Source organism: Gymnoscopelus microlampas (assembly GCF_963454915.1).
Source record: "Gymnoscopelus microlampas genome assembly, chromosome: 18".
NCBI classification, from domain to species: Eukaryota; Metazoa; Chordata; class Actinopteri; order Myctophiformes; family Myctophidae; genus Gymnoscopelus; species Gymnoscopelus microlampas.
Window position 1 is genome coordinate 34080644 of NC_139955.1, and position 23779 is coordinate 34104422.

A 23779-nucleotide genomic window follows, 5' to 3' on the forward strand; every position below is an offset into this window, starting at 1 on the left:
GTTTTAATGAGAAAAAAGAAAAGAAAGATTTAGACACATCAGGGGCTATCTGCACAAGCTTGGTGTGGCTGTCCCAGTCTCAAAGAAGAATGTGCCTCAAGGTATATAGGCCTATTATCTCTGTAGCAACCAACAAAAAGTTTCCTGCAGGACAAAAATATTCTGTTTTTTACTTAATCAGTTTATGAAGCATACAGACTAGATAAAGACGGTGCCCCTTTGGTGCAGAATAATACTTTTTTAAAAAGCTATTAAGACTTTTTGTGTTATACTTCTTTTGTTATGCTGATGAAGCCCTAGGCGGATCGCTGTGAGTACATCATCATGAACAAAAGCAGTTGAAAACAAACAAACATGAGATATAAATAAATAAATTAAAACAGACAGAGAGAGGAGATTATAAGGGCGAAATTGTGGTTGGGGGGGCGAACACAATATTCTCTGTGATCTCGCACCTGAGCCGGCCAAGGCAGTTGTTTTATTGCTTTTCCCTCAAATTATATTTTCCCTTGAGAGGAAGAATCCAAATACCAGTGAGGAGAAGGCCGATCTGTGTATGTGACATAGTGGCGACCAAATTCATTGTTCTCCCACTGAGCCCTCCTGAGTTGTCTTGGCTAAAATGTATTTGATTAGACAATTGTCTTGAAAGGTCAATGCAGGCGCTCCCCTGCGTTCAGCGCACACACGCGCGCGCGCGCACACACACACACACACACACACACACACACACACACACACACACACACACACACACACACACACACACACACACACACACACACACACACACACACACACACACACACACACAGACAGACAGAGTCCAATATGGCTTCTCTTAAAGCTGCTTTTCCCAACCTGCTGTGTGCCTCATTAGAATCAGAGTCAGTCAGTTTTGTTGTCACATCACATGGGTCAGTCATGTCATGTTTGTGCAAGCTCCATGTTGTTTTCGGGTAATAGAAAGAAAAGGTATAGCAGAGAGAGGAAGAGCAAAAAGAAAAAGATTAAAACAAAAGAAAGACGCAAACTGTTGGGACAAAATTGAAAAATGTCTTTACTGCACCTATTAAGTGCTGTTGTAACGTTTTGAGCTCATGCTCTTCATCAAGCTGAAGTGAAGACAGCAGACACCCTTCTACAATCAACATGATCACATAGTATGCATTGCAGCTGTTGACGTCAGACAACACTTCAACACATAACCATCAGGTCACAGTGGTTAATTACATTATCGCTCCTCTATATAGCACTTTTATCCAAAGCGCTTTACATAGATTGTGCATTACATTCACCAATTCTCACACATAGGAAACCACAAGGCACCAACCTGCTCATCGGGAGTAATTAGGGGTTCAGCGTCTTGCTCAAGGACACTTCGACACTAACTCTGGGGGAGCCCGGGATCGAACTGGCCATCCGGCCGCTCTACCGGTCACTCTACCCCTGAGCCACTGCCGCCACTAAATATTGCACCTTTATAGAACAATAATGCTGCCCCTATTTCGCTTCACACTTAATGATGGCCTACCAGCCTGATGGTGGTGTGCTAGCCTTATTGAGTACTGTTTTTAATCCTTATTTTCAACTACACCATGTGATGGTTTACGGTATTGTGATAATATTGATATACACTTTGTGGATATGGTGTCACTTTTTCTAGGCCTCCTTGAATACAACGTTGGGTTTCACACATACACATACACTACATGATCAGTGACATCATTTGTTCCACCTTATGTGATGTTTTCATTTTTTAAATGTATTGATGTAATTAACCACCATGACCTGATTGGTTATGTGTTGAAGTCTGACGTCAACAGCTGAAATGCATTCTATGTGATCATGTTGATTGTATAAGAAGGGTGTCTCTCAGTTTTCATTTCAGTCTGATGAAGAATGCAAGCTGGAAACGTCACTGCACTTAGTAGGTGCAATTTTTCAAAATCCAAATAGTACTAGATCCACAAAGGAAGGTAGTCCCTATAGCATAGGGGAACAAAACCACACAAAGGGATACTTCAACATAGGAAAAACAGTCTGTCAAAGGAAAGTATTTCAGTATGGCAGGCCAGCCTGATGACAGGCTGTGTTCAGGCCTTGATAAACAGTCTGATAAATACAAAAAGTACATAAAGGAAAAGCATAGAAAAGGTTTGTTTGACTGCATCATGGGTATTGTAGGAACACAGAGAATGGCCAAAACAGACAGAAAGGTGTGTTTCCTCCATCAATATGGTTTCTATAGACTGAAAGTTTTACAGCCTGACAATCGTTTCCTTTAACATGTATTTCTGTTGATCTTTCCTCTAGGCGGCTTACAGAGGCAGCGTTAAACCCTTTGTCCACTTCAACGCCAAGCATGATGCAGAGATCCTCCACAAGGCCATGAAAGGAATCGGTCAGTTCCTTTCCTGTAGCTACATGGTCCACATACAGTACCACTGCTACTAAGTTTACCAATATACTCACAGCATTGTTTTCATAGGCCACACGTTTTTCATAAAGTCAGTCCAAGGAATACAAGAACGCTCGCCCAAAAACACGCTTGTGTCAAATCCGGTGACCTCAGATTCAGAACGGTCGCCACCAGGTATTCCTAGACGTAACCTCAGTAAAACTATGCCTAAACCTAACCTTATTCCTAAACATAACCTCAGTAAAACTATGCCTAAACCTAACCTTATTCCTAAACTTAACCTCAGTAAAACTATGCCTAACCTTAAACTTATTCCTAACCTTAACCTCAGTAAAATGAATACAAGAACACAAGAACCGCTGGGGGCGAGCGGTCCTCTGAAAAAATGGGGGAAAGTGTGTTTTGGGGCGAGTGTTCCGGTTACCAGTCCAAGTATTTGTGAGGGAAGAACACTCTATGCTCATTCAATGCATACAAACTTAATTGCATGTACTTTTACACTGTAGATTTTAGTAGATAGATAATTCTCCAACACTTACTCATCATAATTTTTTAGAGTATACTCACTATTTCCTCTTGTTTCCGTTTTTGCCTTTCTTCACAAAGGTTAGTACATTGGCGCATAATACAAAATATACATTTTATTTGTAATGTACGGATGCATAATCTAATTGTTTTATCAATTTTCATTTGTCCACTCATCAGGTCATTAACATCTACTGTATATTTTCCATTTCCAATACAGGCACATTTCACATATAGATTATTTGGAATTTACCCCAATGCTGTTACCTACAGTAGTAGAAAGACTTGCTGTACAAATTCAACCATGCAATCTAGGCTAAATAACACCATAAGCAATCAATATTAAGGAGTATATGGTCAGTTTATATTGTGATCTGCTGGGATCACATAGAGTGGAAGTAAAAGACAAGAGATCATAAAGAGTTGTTCAATTTATTTATTTTTGGTCTTCAAAATAAGGACACATTCTGATTATGATAATGAGTAACATTAACCACCAGGTCTGACAATATTGTTCACTGTACCAGTTTTAAATGTCTGTCCGTCTGTCCGTCTGTCTCTCTCTTTATATAGCGCTTTTCTGAGTACTCAAAGTTGCTTTACAAAACAACAAAATAAAACAACTTTGTTATTGCATTTGTACATTTGAAATTGTGTCCCTCTTTCTATCCCCCCCCCCCCCCCCCCCCCCACATTGTCTCTATGTAAAACAACAACAACAACACTGATTGCTTTTATAGTGTTTGGCCTTTGACCTCTCTCAAGTAACCTAATGCCCACTACAGCATACAGAATGGGCCATAATTACAATATTTCTTCCTTTCACCATTACTGTCAATCAGCTGGCCCCCACACTGTCATAATCAATGTGGTAGCTTTGAGTACATGCTATTTCGCAATGCAATGGTGTACTCACTGTTGGCATATAATGATTCATAGTTTTGCTTCTGGGGCCTGTAGCCCATGTGCTTTAACCCAGTGGTTCTCAACCTGTGGGTCGGGACCCCCAGGGGGTCCCCACATGATGATGTCAGTAAACTGACAATTTAATGGCTTTTAAGTCCTTCTTAATAATCAACAAACTATACATAAAAACTGGCCAAATTGTCAAATAATATAAGAAAGATGCAAAAAAGAAAATAGCCAATCTACAAGCTCACAATGCCTCACAACACTGAGTCAAACTAAATGTAATGCCTCACCTAATACAATTCCAAGTACTTGTTAGGGTGGGGGGGCAATTCAAATATGATTATTTTGGGGGGCCCCCTGTTCAAATATGATTATTTCAGGGGTCGCGGCCTGAGAAGGTTGAGAACCACTGCTTTAACCCATTAAAACCGGGAAAGCATCTGTGTCATTTTAGATTTTACCGACGGCTATTCAAAAATAGCAGATGCACAAGCTCACAGTGCGTCACTTGTACATCTGCTATTTTTTTTTTACAATTTTGAAAAATCTTGAAAGTGTTTAAAAAATGTTCAATCGTTTTGAATTATTAAAAAGTTTGAGAACTACTGATTTAGAAGGCATTTGTTGAATCCGCCTCAGGTCGTAATGATCCAATCCCTTCTGTAACCTCACTCGTCATGAACTGTATCTTGTTACACCCAATACTGTCAAATAAAGCATAACAAAATCTCTAAAGAAATCTGGAAGTGAATGGGAAAAGATCACAATCAACCAGTGAGCCGTCTCTAGACCCCATAACAACACCTCTGACCGCAGGGTCTGACACGCATAATTATACCTTATATAACACAGTTTGATCCCCGAGGGAAATGACACATGTTGTCATCAGCTTGTTTTTCTTTTCCTCCGCCGTTCTCAACAAAGGCGCTGGTGACTTTTTAGGCGCTATTGATTTCTACAGTAGGTCATCCGTTTATCTCATCGTTTCACATGTTGGCCTCCTGCTTTCAGAGGTCAGGTCTTTATTTAGATTTTTTGCACGTCGTCTGTCAGTAAGTTGCTCTTATTCTGCAGTCACTGGGGTAAATGGATGCAAAGACAAGGTCCCACAGTGTTTCTAATACCTGTGTAAGTACAGAATAACTATACATGCAACTATAATGTATCTATTGAGTAAGTATGTGTTGTTACAGATTGATAACAGCAGAACAGCGTATTTAAATACACAAGGAGTTAGCGGCACCTGCTGATATCCCTTTAACAATTCAAGTTTAGTTACTGCCCACTTGAAGAAGACGAAAACAATCTGGTTTCATGACTCCAGTCTCTTTACTTAACCCATTAAGACCTGAGGCCGATTCTAAAAATGCCTTCTAAATCCTGACCTGTTGTAACATGGGTCAGAGATGCCATGTGAAAACAGAGACACATATGATGTGTTTAAAGTTTAGACAACATTTGGCAGTTGTTCAAGCATTCTTGAAAAGCAGCACTGGATGGTCCATCATCATCAAGCTAGACACCCACTTAAGCATGTGTCTCAGGAGGATCAGCACTGGACAGCACAAAAGGTGCTTAGGCCAGATCAATATGTTCAGCACTGGACAGCGCCATGGCAGCTTGATCGCGACAAGCCCCCATATGTTATTGCCTCTCCATTAGGCTAAGGCTCAATAGAGATTGTAGAACAAAAAGAGAAACAAACATACCAAAGGTATAAATAAATAACCCAAAACAAAAGGGGTAGGGGACCCCAGCCAAAAAGGACAAAGGATCAGGAAGCTAAATATTGGATCCCCCTTAACCACCAGAACAGAAAATAATCTAAACTACCAAAAATGAAAACTACACTACTGCAAAATCCCACCCAGAACTAAAATAGCAAAACTCAACATACCAGAGAATTTTCCCTAAAGAAATTGGGGGAAAGAAAAAGAAAAACAAAGAGCGAGAAAATAATCCACAACATTGCTGCTGTTCTGCAGCTGAGTCTGTCCCCTTGCACTGCCTTTAACTTGATGGTTAATTGGAGAGGGAGAGGAGGAGAGGGAGAGGGCGAGATGGAGGGGGGGGGGGTCAAACCACACTCACAAGATGTGCAAGAGTGTACAGTCTCACCCAGTCACATGCAACAAACACACACAATGGCCATTTCCTGCCCGGTTACAGTATACAGTAACTACTTTACACTAGATGTAATTACACACATAACTAACAAGTCAAGAGACAAGTCCTGTTGGAAAACAAGCAGTTCTCACCCGAGTTCAACACCTGAGTGAGATAGGTCCATGTTCACACGGGCAGCTACAAAGCTACAGGCAGTGCACTGCCATTTCTTTTTTTTAAATACATGAAGATACAAAATCTACAAAGCTACAATCCAAGTTGAGCTGGCTTCAACTGCAGCTACAAAGTTACAAAATGACCAAACGTTTAACTATTTCCACTCACCTTCTCTCTTCACTAACTAACTTACTAATTATTTCCGTCAGCCAGTTCCTTGTTCTTTTTAACCTGAGGCTTTTTTTTTTTTTCATGACTACATATTTTTAGTATGGGTGTCACCCAGTGAGGAAGGAATCCTGACTCCAGTGAGCCTAACAGGACTGCATATTACATTTAGATAATGAACTGTAAACTCAATTTAATAATGTCTTTATGTCTTTTGTTTTGTTTGCACCATATTCATGCCTGTTTTAATTCTCTTATCAGGCACGGATGAAGACTCCATCCTTATGGTTCTGACCGCTCGCTCCAATGATCAGCGCCAGCAAATTAAAGCAGCGTACAAGAAGGCGTACGGAAAGGTAAGCTGCACCCTCTGGGGCTGGAACAGGTCACAGGTCACATCAGCTACCATGTCCTGTCTACCACTCTCAATCAGCTGCACCTGGATGACGCATGGCCTGAGGCTGGCTTAGGGCTCAGCCTGAAGCTGTCCCGTGTAGTTTGCTGCTTTATAGGCTGATGTCTCCTCATTGCATTCCAAAGGGCTTGGGTCAGCTTTCCTTGACACCAGAAATGATTGAATCATGGATCTGCCTGATGCGCTTATTTACACACACACACACACACACACACACACACACACACACACACACACACACACACACACACACACACACACACACACACACACGGCTCTGGCACCATATTTAAATATGTATAATGTGATTATTATTATCTTTTTAATATTAATCACTTTCAACCTGATGTTCCTATTTTATGTGAAAATGTAAGAAAATAATAATTAAATCTTTGAGCCTGTAGATAGGCTATTTTCATTATTGTACGATGAAGAATAATAACAGAACAGACCATTCAAGGGGAATTAGCCGAAGTACAAATCCAAAACTGCAGGTTCACTGAAATGTGAAGTGTGTTTTCCTTCAGGTATAAAAGCTCCAGGAGATTACTATTGGATCATTGCATTGATTTGACATCATCAGTCTTCAGATTCACAACAAAAAGACATATTTTTGTGCATGCCCACATAGTACTGTACTGTACAAAGCTCCATGCATATACTGTAAGTACTGTACATGCCAATAAACACAAGCATATGAGCACACAAGCACACGCACGCACGCACACACGCACGCACTCATATGCACCACCTGGAATGCCCAAATCTGTGATTAACTGTACATAAAAATCAATTTTAGACGCAGCCCTCAATGAGTGATGTGATGCTGGGTGTAGTTTATAGGACAATACCCCTAGTAAATTTTGTTATGGTGCCATTTGTTATGCTTGTCTTAGATGGCAGTCAACAAATTCAGTCTGTCTGTCTGTCTGTCTGTCTGTCTGTCTGTCTGTGTGTCTCTCTCTCTCTCTCTCTCTGAACCTCAAAACCGATTATTATCTTTTTTGAATGATAGCAATAGATAACTGTCCCATAATGTTTTAGAGACTAACTACTATTGGTTGTGAAGGACACTCAGTAAAAGCCTCATTGTTCATTTAACTTTATTTGTCTCTTCTTTTTTTTGTTTTGTACCAGTGTGATGGAGGATTCTTTTTTTCAATTATTGTTATCATTTAACTGTTATTTAACCAGGCAGACAAGTTAAGAAAAAAAAAATCGTATTTACAACTATGGCCTGGGGAAAGGCAAGACCTCTTGTGGGAGAGGCGGGCAGAGGTCAAAAGAAGCTAATTTAAAAAAAAAAAAAGAACCAAAGAAATGAAAATTAGTGGAAGGATGAAAAGGGACGTGATAATGTTGTACTTTTTCCACAAGTGATCTCATATAGTATTCTTCTTCTTCTTCTTCTTCTTCTTCTTCTTCTTCTTCTTCTTCTTCTTCTTCTTCTTCTTCTTCTTCTTCTTCTTCTTCTTCTTCTTCTTCTTCTTCTTCTTCTTAGTATAGTAGTATTAGTAATAGCAGCTGGATTTGTGTTGTTACTATTACTTGTATTATACAGTATTTAAATTAATCATTAATCTGTCCACAGGACCTGGTCGCTGCTCTGAAATCTGAGTTAGGAGGACTGTTTGAGGACCTTCTTCTGGCCTTGATGTTACCGACCATCGCCTATGATGCTGCTAAACTGCACAAGGCTCTAAAGGTGACTATTAACAGTAATGCTTGAATTATACTTAATTGCATGCCTGTGTCACTCACCGAATATAGCCATCCTACAATGCGTTGATTGAGGCTTGTGGAGAGGCTATTTTCGGCACATGACAACGGCACACAACCACGTCTTAATCAGGCTTATTATGTACTTCAAACTGCTCCCTTTTCCAGGACTAACACAGCATGTTGCCTTATTTTATTCCATGGAGAAGATAGAAATTAGTGCAGGCCACAAATTAATCACAAAGTCAGAAACAAGACCTTTTTATTGTCCAAGTAATATTTACAGAAAGGCGTGTTGGCGTACGTGTATACAGACAAGCAGCAGATATACATCGTCATTAGGGATGTTCGATATTATCGGCCTCTCGATATTATCGTCCGATATTAGCATAAAAATCGATATCGGAAAATATCGGTATCGTTTTTTTTTATTTTTTTGTTTTTTTTTAAATAATTTACAGTAGTTCTTACTGTATGGTGTGTGTGATATGAAATTTGAGCTTACCCTAATCACAATAATCCCCGCATATATCGGTATCGGTTGATATCGGTATCGGTAATTAAGAGTTTGACAATATCGGTATATCGGTTATCGGTAAAAAAGCCAATATCGGACAACCCTAATCGTCATTGTATTGTACTGTAGTGTATTGTACTGCATGCTATTGCTCGCTGAACTACTTTGGCTCTGTCCTGGAGAGGTGCCAATTAATTTCTGCTATATAATTAAGAAATACCTCATGTGGGAGAGATGAATAAGTGAAGACAGTGCGCGGGACTCCCTCTCCCTTCTCCCTTTTTCTTCCATATTCAGCATTCACACTCCGACGCACCTGTCCGTTCGTAGGTGTGCAAAAGGACATAATCCTAAAAGGAGAGATGAAGGAAAAATCCATAAAGGAATAAAATCTACAATATACTGCTGCATTGGCAACAAACAATGCAGCACAATATCGTACATACAGTAGTGACATTAGAGGGATGACAGGACTTCACATGTGTAATGATGATCCCTCTTCCCTCCAGAGCACTTTGTAATGACAACCATTATTCATGTGCCATCATTACGTCCTTCAGGACTATGCTGGGTTATAGGTCAGGGCAGCTGCTTTTCTTTGAGCTACTCTAAATTATTGTCTCTGTGTAGTTGGGACTGATGGGGATGTGTTGGTTGGTTCCTACAGTATGTACAGTTTTTATGAACTGACCCCTGGGAGGTACTTAGGGCATAGAGATACCGAAGTCCTGACGTCACTCATTCATCCCCTGGGTCACGGAAGTCATTTCTCTATGGAGAATGACATTGGGTCATCTTAGAATCGTCTTGTATAAGAATTGTGGTCCAATAATGAACAAATGGTCCCGGCGTATTGTCAGGGAGGTGGCTCTGTAACGTTTACTTATTTATTTGATACAGTCTTGATTATGGCAATTTTTGGAACACAGTTCTTATATGACGCGATATTAAACACGTCTGTGGGAATTCAGAATGGGAGTAAAAAATATGTGACCCAGGTAGGATTATTGTCACACCCCTAATATTGCCCAATTTAATTAAATGTTGCATCAACAAAATCCCCAGGCAGCACCTGAGGTTTTTGTCATTTTATCATCTGAACATACAGTACACTACATGATTTGTATATTGGTACTGTATTAGGCAACACCTGCTGCTCTTTTTTGCTTGGTATGTTACAGTTTTGTTGTGTTATGTTATGTTACAAAAGGTGAATGCGCCCCTTCTCCCTTTAAAACCTCTGTGTCTCAGAGGTCGGCTATGGAAACCTGTTGATGACATCATTGGCAGGGATTTCAAACTAGATGTCCACCTTTCTTTGATTCAACAACCATGTTTAATATTTTAAAATGTTAATGTTGCAGTAAGAGAATGATTGTAGTTTCCATTAGCTTGAAGTCCCTGCCAAGTGCCAACGATAGATTTTCGAGTTTTCGACTGCTCACATTTGAGACACAAGGTTAGATAAGTACAGAAATGGTGCCATCTAGTAAGCATTAATGAGGACCGAAATATGGAGATGAGGTTGAAAAAAAGGTCCCATATGACTCACTCTAGCAAACATCCCAGCTGAAGCTCTGCAGATTTCATCCAGATGTTGTGCTTGGTTCTCCAGGGAGCAGGTACTGACGACGAGGTTCTGATTGAGATTATGGCCTCAAGGACGTCAGAAGAGATCCAGGCCATCTGCAAAGTGTACAAGAAAGGTAGGGCGTGGAAACTGAGGAAAATTGTGAGCTTGTAGGTTGGTTCTTTTCAGTGAAGAGATTTGGTGTACAGGGAAATAAGGAGTGGACCAATATAGACCCTATAGGGTACCCTGGTCAACAAAGTAGTTGAATTGATCACTGGCATGAAAGTAAACTCATGATGGATTATTATTGAAGTTACTTTTATCTTAAAGTATCGACCAAAGTAGTTTTGTCATCACACAGAAGTACTGCACAGTAATAGCCGAGTGTAAAAACGGACACTTTAAGAAATGAACACTCTGGATTTGACTGTGTATACCTGTTTGTGTCTGGCACGATATCAGCACCCTTTTATTTTCCACTGGAATACTACTGAGCAGATATGTACGTCACTGGCAAATCACGTGTGTAATGAAAATCTCTACATTAGCATCTTGGGGCACTATCATAAATATACCTTACGTATATTGTATTGAATCAAGCTCCGGAACACGTGATGGGGAATAAAAAGAACATACGATACTGTACCATTGTGGGAACCGCTCAGTGCTTTTATGCGGCGGGGGGGGGGAGACACAAACCATAATAGCAAGAACCAAGGCACGAGGGGCCAAAGGCATAGACTGGGGCTATATGAGCCGGACAGAAGAGAAGGCCAGGCCATCCGCTAGCCTGATAATCTAATATGTGCTGTCGGAGACCTTCAGAAAAACAGAAGCTTGGCCACTTGGGTCGATTGCAGCCATTAATGGCTGCCGTTAGCGAGAAGTGTAAGCAATCTTCCTTCCCCTCTTCTCTTGTTTCCTTCCCAGAGTATGGTAACAAGCTGGAAAAAGATATCTGCGGAGACACCTCAGGCCACTACCAAAAACTACTTGTGATCCTATGCCAGGTAAACAGGGAGAGTGACAGCGAGAGGGGGGGGCAGGCCGGTAAGAGGGAGGGGTGGAAAGCGGGTGGGTGACAGAGATTAAGAGATAGAGGGGTGAGCAGGAGAGGACAGCTGGAACGACAGATCTTTCCTTTCCTGTTAATTAGAGTCTCTAATCAGGATGCCATTAGAAAGCCATTTGAGGTTTGGGTGGAAATTAGGGAATGAAGGAGAAGGAGGGTGGAGGAGTGACACTATAACTATGACACTACGTCAACACAATATGGAAGGGAGGGGTAGGGAGTAAGGGGAAAGGAATGATTAGGAGATGGCAGAGGAAACCCGAGGGTAAGGGAGCAGGGAGAGAGTGATGCACTACATACCACGTCTCAGGTGTGATGTACTTAGAGGCAGAAATGTAATCATGGGTTACCACTCAGTAATGTAATCTCCCTGGGTCGCCTGATCTGACAAGCATGAGATCACCACGTTTCCATCACGTCTGACCTCCTTCAGCTTTCTGTACATCTGTCTGTCTATGGTAAATCTGTCTGTTTGTGTCTGTCTGTCTCTGTCTGACCATCTGTCTCTGTCCGTTTGTCTGTCTGTCTTGCGTATCGATTTGGCCATCAAGGGGAGCAGAGAGGAGGAGGTAGAGGAAGACAAGGTTGAGAAAGATGCTAAGGTAAGAGAAACTAAATTCTGCACTTTTTTTTGTTTTAGTTTTGTATTTTTCAGTAATACTTCCTAAAATGCATGAAAAAAAACTGTAGGGTTATTTCTAAATTTTGCATAATCTGACTCATAAAGACACACATTATGGGTAAACAGTGCCCCCTGTCACTTGTGAGAAGCAATAAAAACTCAATGGCTGGTTGTAAATAAGGTGTAAATAAAGTTACTAAAGGAGGGTGTATTTTCCCTAAGCTAAAACTGACGTGCAATTCGCAAAGGGGTGTGTAAATCCCTCAAATGCGCGGATCACATGGTGTATGTCATGATGAATCTGGACGGCTGCCAGCTGGTCGTAAAATCTCAAACGCGTTCCCTAGAAGTTCATTTGCATTGTTCCACGCCCCTTTTCGCACCATAAAAGGCAACAGGAAATGAAATATCCAACTTCAACTTCACCAAGTTCACCTTTGTCTCTCCTCAAAAAATACAGATGTTGGCGTCACATCGCCTTGACAGACAACTTGTACATCTGTTCTGTCTGGAAGCGAGTCCCTCAATCGTACGATGGATCAAAACGTAATTAATGCTCTCATGTGTAATGAGAATAAAGACGTTTACAACGTTTAACCCCATGACCAAATTAAAGGCTAATAAAACGTGGAAAGGATATTATATAAGCCTTTTCTAATGAACATTGCTCACCCTTACCGAGGTAAAAAGATGATGTTGGAATCCAGGGCATACTGGAAGTGGAAAGCTTCTATCCTATAGATTATGGAGCAGAGCTTATTGATTACTGAGGGGAAATTCGTCTTTTGGATTAATATATCACTGTCCTTCTCGGAATGGGGAATGGATCTATTCCGAACACAGCTTTCATCCACTGTTTCCTCATCAGATGGTAAGACTTATTAGGCTATTGTGTGTGGCGTTTATGTGATCAATATACAGTAGCCTACAGTATTATAAATTAATACCGCAGACACTGGAGGTGCGTCTGTGCCTCCAGCGACATTAAGGCATGATAGCCTATTTTCATCATTAAGAGAAACTTCGGCTGAGTTGGCCGACACTGGCAAACAAACTGAGGGACCTAATAATTCAGCTCTAAATGCAACTGATAGCCTACAAAATAAATAAAAAGTGGTGGCATTTGCATCATGTCTATATTATGCATAGGCTAGAAGCAATACATCGTTTGACATATTTTTTCTTTTTTATATATGTTTTGACAAATGTTAGGCACATACATATTTTAATTGAGGTTTGGCACTGTTGTAATACATTTAGCATGAAGAATAAAGCATTCTAATGACATACACAAGCCAGGGGGCGCTGTTTACCAAAATGAATGATTTTACTCATGTTTCACAAAACCGGGGTTACATACAGTACGTAACCTATAGTTAAAGGATGCTAGTTTACAGGATCTGATGTAACTATCCCCATTCTAATTAGGATAAGCATCTATACGGGAACCTACTTTAGGTGCTAGATAAGTCGGAGACAGTGAGAGTGGGTACATTATTGTTGTTATCAAACTCACCATAAACACAGATGCTTTATTGCATTAGTTACACTTGCAAGGGAGCTCTTTTAAAGAAGAGAAAATAAGTTTTAAAATGGATAAAACATTATCACAGCAGGAAATATAGCGAGGGCATGACCAAAATAATTCAATTGGAAACTCAAATTGGAAACTTTTAAATGTCAACATGTTATCAGTAGTACCAGCATATGCTATTGCTAGAAGCTGGTCTCCAGAGAGCTATAGAGAGACAAAGGCCATGGGAGCTCTGAGCTCATCACAGTCCTCTTCGATTAATGAGAGATCAATTGATTTAGAGACATCCTCCTGGAATGGAAAATCCTGTTTGTTCAGAACCATTCTGTGTTATTGAATTTTGATCTGACTACCGTACAGACAGTGATGACCATGTTTGATGAGCTCATGTCCATGTGACCCTCCATTAACAACACACCAGTCTGCTGTGACTGGCGACATAATCCTTAAAGGGCCACAATATCGCCAATTTGTATACAGTTCATTTAAAAAATCGGAAAATGTTACAACGTTCAAGTTTTCTATCGAACATATCAGTGGTCATGGGTTTGGGACATGAGGTCGAAAACGCAAAAACATTAAGAAGGCGTCCATAAAGATCAGGCTAATTAAGTTTAAGATACTGCATCATTAATACAGGTGTCAGAGCTCTGAAGGAACACTTCTTCACTGTGTGTGTGTGGGTGTGGGTGTGTGTGTGTTTCATTTCAGGACTTGTTTAAAGCTGGTGAGGGCAAGGTTGGCACAGATGAGGAAAAATTTGTCAATATCCTTGGCAACAGGAGCTTTGAGCATCTTAGAGAAGGTGGGTGTATGGTTGTGCATGCATGCTTGCATGACATTGATTGATTGGATAATTTATTGACAGTTTAAAAGTACAGCAGTACGTTAAAAAAACCAAATGGATAATCGCAAAAAAGCCAAAGGCTTGTTTCCTGTGGTCCATGTAAACATACAACATCTAGACCAGCAACAATACAATAAACAAACGGTACAAAGAAATAACACATCAAACATATACAGAATATGCATTTCAATCAATTCATGTCAGTATATTGTGGAGGACATTGTTTTGCTGTTAGCTTCACTCTTAAACAGGATGTGTCACTTGTGATCGCATGTATGTCTATTGTGGGATTTCACACATTTATGACATTTGTGTTTTCAACAGACCATGTTTTTCTTTGTATCAGTAGGTCTAGGGTTATATTTGTAAAAAAAAATGGAGGAGAGGCGCTTTCTTCTCATACATCAAATAGAGAAAATAGCTGATCTACAAGCAAAAAATAAATTGAATTTGATTTTTTTTATGTTTGTGAAACTTTTGCCCAAAATAGGGACATCAGCGTTAATGTGGTTAACATGTTCTCTCTATATTTTTTTTAAGTAATATTATCAAACATGAATATCAAACATATCACACAATCTACATCTATTTAACCACATGAACCCTCGCTTCCCTATTCTGGGGTGAACATTTAGCAAAAATAACAGATAAGTCCCAACACGTTGCAGCATGACGTTGTGTAGATTGGCTATTTTCGGTGAAGATATTTAGTGTAGAGTTAAACTCTGGTGATAAAAAATGAACGATCAGAAGGCAGGATATCAAAAGCAGAGGCACAGATTTGCCCCAATCACCCCTAGCAAATCAAAACCTCTTCATTTTTAGTTTAGAGTGCTGAATTGGAATAACACCCACGCCCTTGTCTCGTTTCCCCACAGTGTTTGTTGCCTACAAGAAACTATCTGGTAATGAACTTATAGATGTTATTGAAGGCGAGACCACTGGGAACTTGGAGAACTTGATGCTTGCTATTGGTAAGACCATTGTTGTACTGGGATCATGGTAGAGCAATTTACGTTTGCATATTTGAATGAAATACAGCAATAGGGCATAGCAGTGGAGGCCATTTTGCGGTGCCACCGATAGAAAGCCCATAAATGTTTCCCATAGAGCAGGGGTCTTCAACAGGGGGTCCGGGACCCCTAGGGGGTCCTCAGAGTTACTACAGGGGGTCCGCCAAATCTTTGTGTGATCAGGATCTTTTATTTTGCCTTAAACACTTGAACCCTAGTATCCCTTTTCTGAGGAGAACTTTGGCCAAAAATATCAGATCTACAAGCTCACCCCACGCTGCGAGGCTTGTAGATCTGCTATTTTTGGCCAATTTTTACCGTAGCCACTTGAACCCTAGTATCCCTTTTCTGAGGAGAACTTTTGCCAATAATAGCAGATCTACAATCTCACAACGCCTCGCGCTGCGAGGCGTTGTGAGCTTGTAGATTGGCTATTTTTGGCAAAGAGGTATAGGTGTAGAGGGAAAAAAGAGCAGACCAAGTAATCAAAAAACTTTCTGAAACACAATTTTATACAATATCGAGGGGGTCCCTGCTTCATCTCTCTCTCAGCTAGGGGGTCCTTAGCCTGAAAACGTTGAAGACCCCTGCCATAAAGATTTCCGAAAATATTTATGTAAATTATTTTAAGCCTGGAAACAAGCCATCCAGGCTCTTGGTGAATCATGACCATAAAACATTTGATTGTGTCAAAAAAGTATTAATGAATAAATACCCTTTTTGCGGTTTTCAAATATCTTTTGACACAGAATCAAACCACTTTCAACCCGGCCCTGTCACACATTTGGGCGTGTCGTGATTTTTAAAAATGGCAAAAATAGCAGAACTACAAGCGTTGTGAGATCGTAGATCAGTTATATAGGTCTACATAGGTTAAAGAAAGGTCAACGTGGCAAACATTTCACATTGAGTAATATGGTAACAATGGGTCTTCTCATTCATTAACGTATTCATTCATTCAATCATTCACATTTCTCACAGTGAAATGTGCAAAGAGTGTTCCAGCCTATTTTGCAGAGGAATTGCGTGGATCTATGAGGGTAAGTATCTGTTTCCACTGTTCCTGTAAATGAGATTAAATTTTGACCCATGTGCTGCACTTGTTCCAAAGTAAAATTTAGTCTGACGAAGAGAAAAAAGAGAAAAGTTGTTGCTCAATCACTCTCTGATTGCATCATTTATTGATTGCATTCACTCATCTTGTCTTGGTCTTAAACCAGAGCTTGTGTTAGGTTCAATAAATGATAGGAACATGAGAAGTGGAGTTGAGTGTTAAAAAAAAAGAAAATCTTCTATCTGTGAGTAACACTCAAGGCTAAAGAACAAAAGCGGAAGATGGCCATGATGATTGGGAGGATGTTCAAATCTAGTCAAAGCTTAGCTGAGTAGAATTAATTCAAGTAAAACTGTACTGTGCAATAGTCGTTAAGTTTGAACACAAGCACCAACGCCTCTCAGCTTACCAACCCTATTTTATACTTTGGCTTAGGCCTGTCCCCGACCAAGGATTTGTATAGTCTAATCTGATTGGCGACTAATTGCCAATAGTCGACTGGCAGTTGACTAATGCAAAAAAAAAAAAAAAGATTATTTTTTTTTTTTTTGTTTTTTGCATGATTTGACTGAGATTGGCAGTCGAATCAGTCTGATTCTATTTTGGTACTAATTTTTATAATTCTAATTTTATTTTGGTACTTTTAAGTATATTTTGATGCCAATACTTTTGTACTTTGTATACAGGCCTTTTACCTGTAATAAAAGTAACAAATAAAAACTACTCACTCTTTCCTGTCTACTCCTTTCCTTTCCACTTGATATACTGTCAAATAACAGCTGCTTCCAGCTGCTGATGTTGTGTTTGTGTGCAGCGTGCCGGGACCGATGACGATACTCTGATGAGGATCATGGTGTCCAGGAGCGAGAGGGACATGCTGGACATCAGAGCCGTCTTCACAAAGAAGTATGGACAGTCGGTGTATGCCTGTATCAAGGTACTGTACCCCAGACGACAAAGTAATGATGGGTCTTAAATGGTATATAATCTCCAGGTGCAGAAAACATTGAATGTAAAAGCATTTCTTCATATCAACAATGTCACAGAATCACTTCGTCTTTAAAACCACTATGTACTTGATACAGCAGCTGGCATTGCTGCATAACCAAGTGCTTTACAGACAAGGGCAATAAAAGTAAAATTAATAATAATAAAATAAAAACACGAGAACAGAAAATAAAAGCAGAACTAAAAAAAGAACATGCATCAAGCATTTTTTGCTACCATCACTTTTCCCAAGTGCCTTTCTGATCATGTCTTTTGGGAATTCACTGTAAAAGTGAGTGTTGGGAGTAAAATGGCAAAGGGGTGTAGAATCTCTATTCAGCTTTCCCCCCCCCCCTTGACTTCCTTGACATCCGTCATCTAACCAATGCATTTCAAATCACCTGCTGGATATATGGATATGCTTCCACACCATTCATGTCAGAGCGCTGTTGGAGAGAACAGTGAAGGAAATGGGGATTTCCTTCTAACGCTTTTCTCAGATTTATTGGGATAATTTATTTATTTTGCACCCACGATCAGTGCAATATGATTTTTTTCTTTTGGCCCAGACTAACACGACCATCGTCAGCCATAACAGTTCAGACAGTAAGTGAAGGGCTTGACTTCGAAATGTCTCTCAAAGAATCAGAGAAAATAATAATACCTGGTCACTTCAGGAGAGACTAGCCAAATAAAATATACTGGAGCACTCGACTGGTCTGCACATGTTTTATTGTTTTGCAGGGGTGACTTACCCTGCAAATAAAAATGAGACTTAAAGGAGAAATCCGGTCATTTTAAGTGTTATGTTTGATGTGTGTCAAATCACTTACCAACGTATAAATGAAAATCGCGTTACTCCACAGAGCCCCCTATCAACCCCCACCGTTGGCATTATAGGAGGATATCGGATAGCCCAAATTCGCCTATTTTAACCAATGCAAAGTCTGTTTTTTTGCTTCTAGTACTCATTGTTGAGTCCCATGATAATGTAACAGGCGCTAAAACTCCCGACAAGCTAACGGCTAATAACAAACGAGCTAACGCTGGGGCTGCTTATCTCTCTGCATGGCAGCCCCAGGTTGCCAGGTCGGGAGAGAAACCAGCAACCAGCATTAGCTCGTTCTGTTATTAGCCGTTAGCTTGTCGGGAGTTTTAGCGCCTGTTACATTATCATGGGACTCAACAATGAGTACTAGAAGCAAAAAAACAGACTTTGCATTGGTTAAAATAGGCGAATTTGGGCTATCCGATATCCTCCTATAATGCCAACGGTGGGGGTTGATAGGGGGCTCTGTGGAGTAACGCGATTTTCATTTATACGTTGGTAAGTGATTTGACACACATCAAACATAACACTTAAAATGACCGGATTTCTCCTTTAAGGCAGATTGAAGATCTTAACAATAATATTAACACTACTCTGAATCAGATTTGCCCTATTCTTGCAATACTGATGATGACTCGATCTGTGGTAGGCAGTGGTAGTAACTAAAATGGGTTTATAACTAAAATAAATTAAACCATTTCACCCGCCATGGCCTCCTCAGGTTTCCTGGGGTTATATTTCAAACCTTATTGTAAGTCACCCTTATTTTATTTTAACTATTATTGCAGAGATCCAGTAGACATTCTTAGTGTCAGCTCCACAGTTGTCCCTTAAAGCTCAACATGTAATAACTACATATAAAAATAAATGTGAAATGAAGAAGAGAGCCCTGCTTTCTCATTGACTCTGGTGTATCTTGAAATTATATAATAGGATTTTGTTAGCTGTCAACAGCCTACAGAGACTGCCTCGACACATAAATGGCCTTGTTTGTTCGTTCTGGATTTAAAGTAGAGAGAGAGAAAAGAAGGAAAAAAAAAGCAGATCTGTGTTCTTACCCGTCAACACTGATCTACCATTTCCCATCATAGACACAAAGCCTCCTAGGACTCATTAGATGAATCTGTGTCACATACCAGCACACTGAAGACTCAAATATGTGACAGGTATTTTATTCGGGTCAGTCGCAGCACAGGGACAAGCAAGTAAGGATATTGTGTAGGCTGCACCTTTGCTTTCCTAGAAATGCTGTATACAATTATACAGTACATGTTTTTCCTTGGAAATAAACCAAAACACAAGTTCATGTCAGCTCGAGATTAATCATATTTTGGCAGTCGATAGGTTGTCTGTCATGAATTCAGTTTGCACTACTTCACTGCTCTTCACAATTACCGGATGTTTTACCTCAGAAATAGAGATACATCACTATGTATCAAAATCCCACATTTGTGAAGACATTATTCTTGGAGTTGACAGCATGTCTGTCTATCAGTCATTTTCTCTCCACAGTTGTTGGAGCACAACATGTACTACCGTCTACCGTAGAAATAAAGTCTGTCTCAAACACCCAACATCATGTATCACAAACCCGGTTTTGTGACAGCTTTTGCAAGACTGATATTATTTTTAGTGGTTGACAGCATGTCTGTTTGCTATATAGTTGGCTCCCCTCATGTACCAGAACACGAAATGATGTACTACACTGGAAAAACAAACCTCAAATCCTAGTTTATTTATATATATTTTTTTTATAGATTTTGTCAGACAAAGAAGACAAGAAAAAACAAAAACAGTAGACACAACACAAAACAAAACAATAAACAAATCAACACCAGATTATGCTCAATGAACTCAACATTAGTTAGTCTATTTCGATGATGGTAAAAGTAAGTACCAGACACGATTCCAAAGTTGAGCACAATAACAATCAGCAGAACAGTCAACAACACACAGGAGAGAGACCCGTAATAGGACCCCAGATGTTCTCAAATAATGCTGAATGACCTTGTTTGTTGCTGCGCCGCCTCTCAAGGTGTATTAATGATACAAACTCGCTAAGCCATCTAGAGAACAAGGGACGGTGGAGGTCTTCCACTCTGTTAGAATTATTCTCTTTGCTACAAACATACCATACATAAGGGTCTGCTGAACAGAGTACGATAGAGCAAGAGAAGCTTCAGAGCAACCAAACAAGGAAATTACTGTAGTGCATCAGTTTCAATCAGTCAAATCCTAGTTTAACACAGCTTGTTTTTCAACTGTTTCTGGTAATCATGTTAGACAGGGTGTCAGTGTTTATGTCTTTGGTACACCTTTATCGCCTTACCCAAATGGTCTATGTCCATCCTGGTTTATGCCCAATATCAACCCTTGTCAATCAGTCAGGATCCATATCTGATCTGCCTAACCTTTAAACCTCACCTCACAAGAGATCCAGTAGAACTAAAAGACAAGTAATTTTATGTTTGGTTGCGTTCGGGTGTTGTGCTCTGAAAATAGCAGATCTACAAGCTCACAACGCGTTGCGCTGGGATGCGTTGTGAGCTTGTAGATCGGCTATTTTCAGCATGCAACCAAGTGTAAAATCAGCCATCACGACGCCATCAAGGCACCGCCAAAATACATTTTAGTCGACTAAATCAACTGTAGATTTAGTCGACTAAAATCTTATGACATTTAGTCGACTAAAACTAGACAAAAAACTAAAACATTTCAGATGACTAAAATATGACTAAAACTAAATGGAATTTTATTCAAAAGACTATGACTAAAACTAAATCAAAAATGTGTCAAAATCAACACTGCAGTTCATACACAGTCCAGCCATGTACTGTACTAGGTTTTGACCTAGCCTTGGTTTCTTTCTCCTGCAGGAGGATACAGATGGAGACTACTGTAAGGCTCTGTGCTACCTCTGTGGCGGACAGGACTAATGACCGTACACGCTGGTTAACGATACGTACAGTGATGCTGAACGATGACCTGTGATGGCGCTGCAAGACAGAGCTATATGTGAGATGATCACAAATAGCTAGATATGATCATAATTGGTAATACTCTCTTGAGTTATGCTGTTGATTGAATAAGGTACATTAGTTGCTTATCATTTTTGACATGTGTTATGTATGTTATCAGTAGTTAGAGTGCATTCTATTAAACTCTCTTGATGTGTATTTTGTCTTACAAACAAATCACTAAACCTGCTCTACATATCTCTGGGAGAACTGATGAGGACTTGCATTCCAACTATAAAGCAAATACAATTTTTATTTATTAGTAACATAAGTTGTTTGGCATTTGTTCACTCATAAAGCTGCCATGGCTGTGGGGCCACTTATTCCACAAATTAATTGTAGCCTGGAATGGAATCCAGACTGGTTTCGCTCAGCATGCTTTATCATAGCCTTTACCCCATTGCCGTGCGCCTTTTCATAACACAAAACCAAAACAACGTCATCACATTCTCCACACAGACACAATCAATGACGGAGGGAGGTAGGGTCATGCGTCCTAGCAGAGATTTATGCTCCACTGAGTGCCCTTTCTTGTTAGCATTATGCAATAAAACTACTGCATTGGCCCAGTTCTTTCATACATCAATATATTTATGCATACTATAAGGCTTCTTAATAATGACCCTGGCTTGTACACTTGTATGGATGCATGTGTTAAATGCAAGTTAAAATACGATGCTGCTGTTGAATTATTAAAAACCTCATGTCATGATGTCAACACTGTTCCGGGTCTTCATTAATTACAAATGAAACCTGTCCAGACTTGAATTGCAGCGTGGCTGTCAGTGGTCAATAAGTAATGAGATGCTATTTGAAATGGTGGCTCCTTAATTGGCTTCTATTGCCTCTAATTGGGAGCGCTTAGTTGAAGTTCAACTGATGTAAAATGACACCGCTTTCTTGACAGTGTTACCACAAGGTGGCAGGAAAGTCTGAAGCAATCAAAAAGCATTTGCTTACATGGATGTCCTCCATTTAGTGGGAAAAACCATCCAAGATAGGACATGATTGTTGTTAGACTACCATTATCCTCAACATGTTTTTCATTATCTTAGGCAGATAATTAAAGGTAGGGTAAGTGATTTTCTTTGGTTAAAATAAGTGTTAAATAGCTCTATATTCTGATAGTACTCATTGCTATAGAGTGTTTGTTCAGTAAAAGGAGTCTCCTTGTCTCTCCAGCTCTTTATAAAACAGAAAATGCATTTTCGTTTCAGTTTCAGTTTCATTTCCAATTTTATCCAATCAGGATAGAGAACTCAATCAGGATATAGATTAAACAAGTGAAATTGGAAGTGATGACACTAAGAAATGAGCAGGCAAAATTGGAACTGGAACACTATAAAAATGAAGCTTAAAAATGGGTACTTCTCCTGATTGGCTGAGGTTTTGACACCTACCGGAAAATGTATTTTCTGTTTATTAAAGAGCTGGAGAGACGGGGAGACTCCTGTTACTGAACAAACACTCTATAGCAATGATTACTATCAGAATATAGTGCTTTAACATTACATTACAGTCATTTAGCAGACGCTTTTATCCAAAGCGACTTACAATAAGTGCAATCAACAAAGGTAGGGAACGAAAGCTACTAATCACCAGAGGTTATAAGTGCATTTTCTGCAATAACAAGCAACCAAGAGCATACCTAGCGCTAAGGTAAAAGTGCAATATATCAGCTACCTATTTCCTTAAACAGATGAGACAAAGTAGTCAAATGAGCAGGAGCTAAAAGCAAATAATTGTATTGACTAAACAAGATCCAATAAACAATTCAACAATAAGACAAGCATTCGTACAACTAGTTAACAACAAGTAGGCCAGGCAAAGAGGAAGGGTAGTGTTTCCTGAAGAGGTTAACCTTTTAACAAAATACTTTTTGTTTTAACCAAAAAATATCACTTACCCTACCTTTAAGTTTTCGCCCCTGTGTGGGGGTGTGGACCAATCGGCATCAAACTTTTTATGCACACTGCTAGTGCCAATAGTCCAAGGAAGAAGACGCAACACCCAAAAGCCGATAAAATGGAGTTGTTTGTAGTATCATGGCCCCTGCTGTATGGTATATGATGCAGTGTTGTGGATAAAATGGAGTTGTTTGTAGTATCGCCCTTCTGCATATACATGATGCGGTGACATAGCTAAGCAAGCACCCATGGCCAACAATCTTGGCAACAAGATCTGCAAAATCATGCACACACATTTTCCACAGATTACAAACACCCCAAAATAATTTGACTAATAACAAAACAACTCCCATACATGCTCGG

General features: G+C 39.8%; 1 protein-coding gene across 1 annotated transcript; it reads left to right on the top strand.

Annotated features, from left to right (window-relative positions):
* Nucleotides 1-2325: 2325 nt before the first annotated feature.
* anxa5a (annexin A5a) lies at nt 2326-21428 on the top strand (the record flags this gene model as incomplete). Its single annotated transcript, XM_084086035.1, has 11 exons — nt 2326-2404; nt 6572-6666; nt 8317-8430; nt 10577-10667; nt 11465-11544; nt 12158-12208; nt 14474-14567; nt 15488-15583; nt 16604-16662; nt 17491-17613; nt 21369-21428. Exons 1-11 carry the CDS (start codon nt 2392-2394, stop codon nt 21426-21428), a joined length of 876 nt encoding a protein of 291 aa, XP_083942161.1. The 5' UTR covers nt 2326-2391.
* Between the last annotated feature and the right edge of the window lie 2351 nt (nt 21429-23779).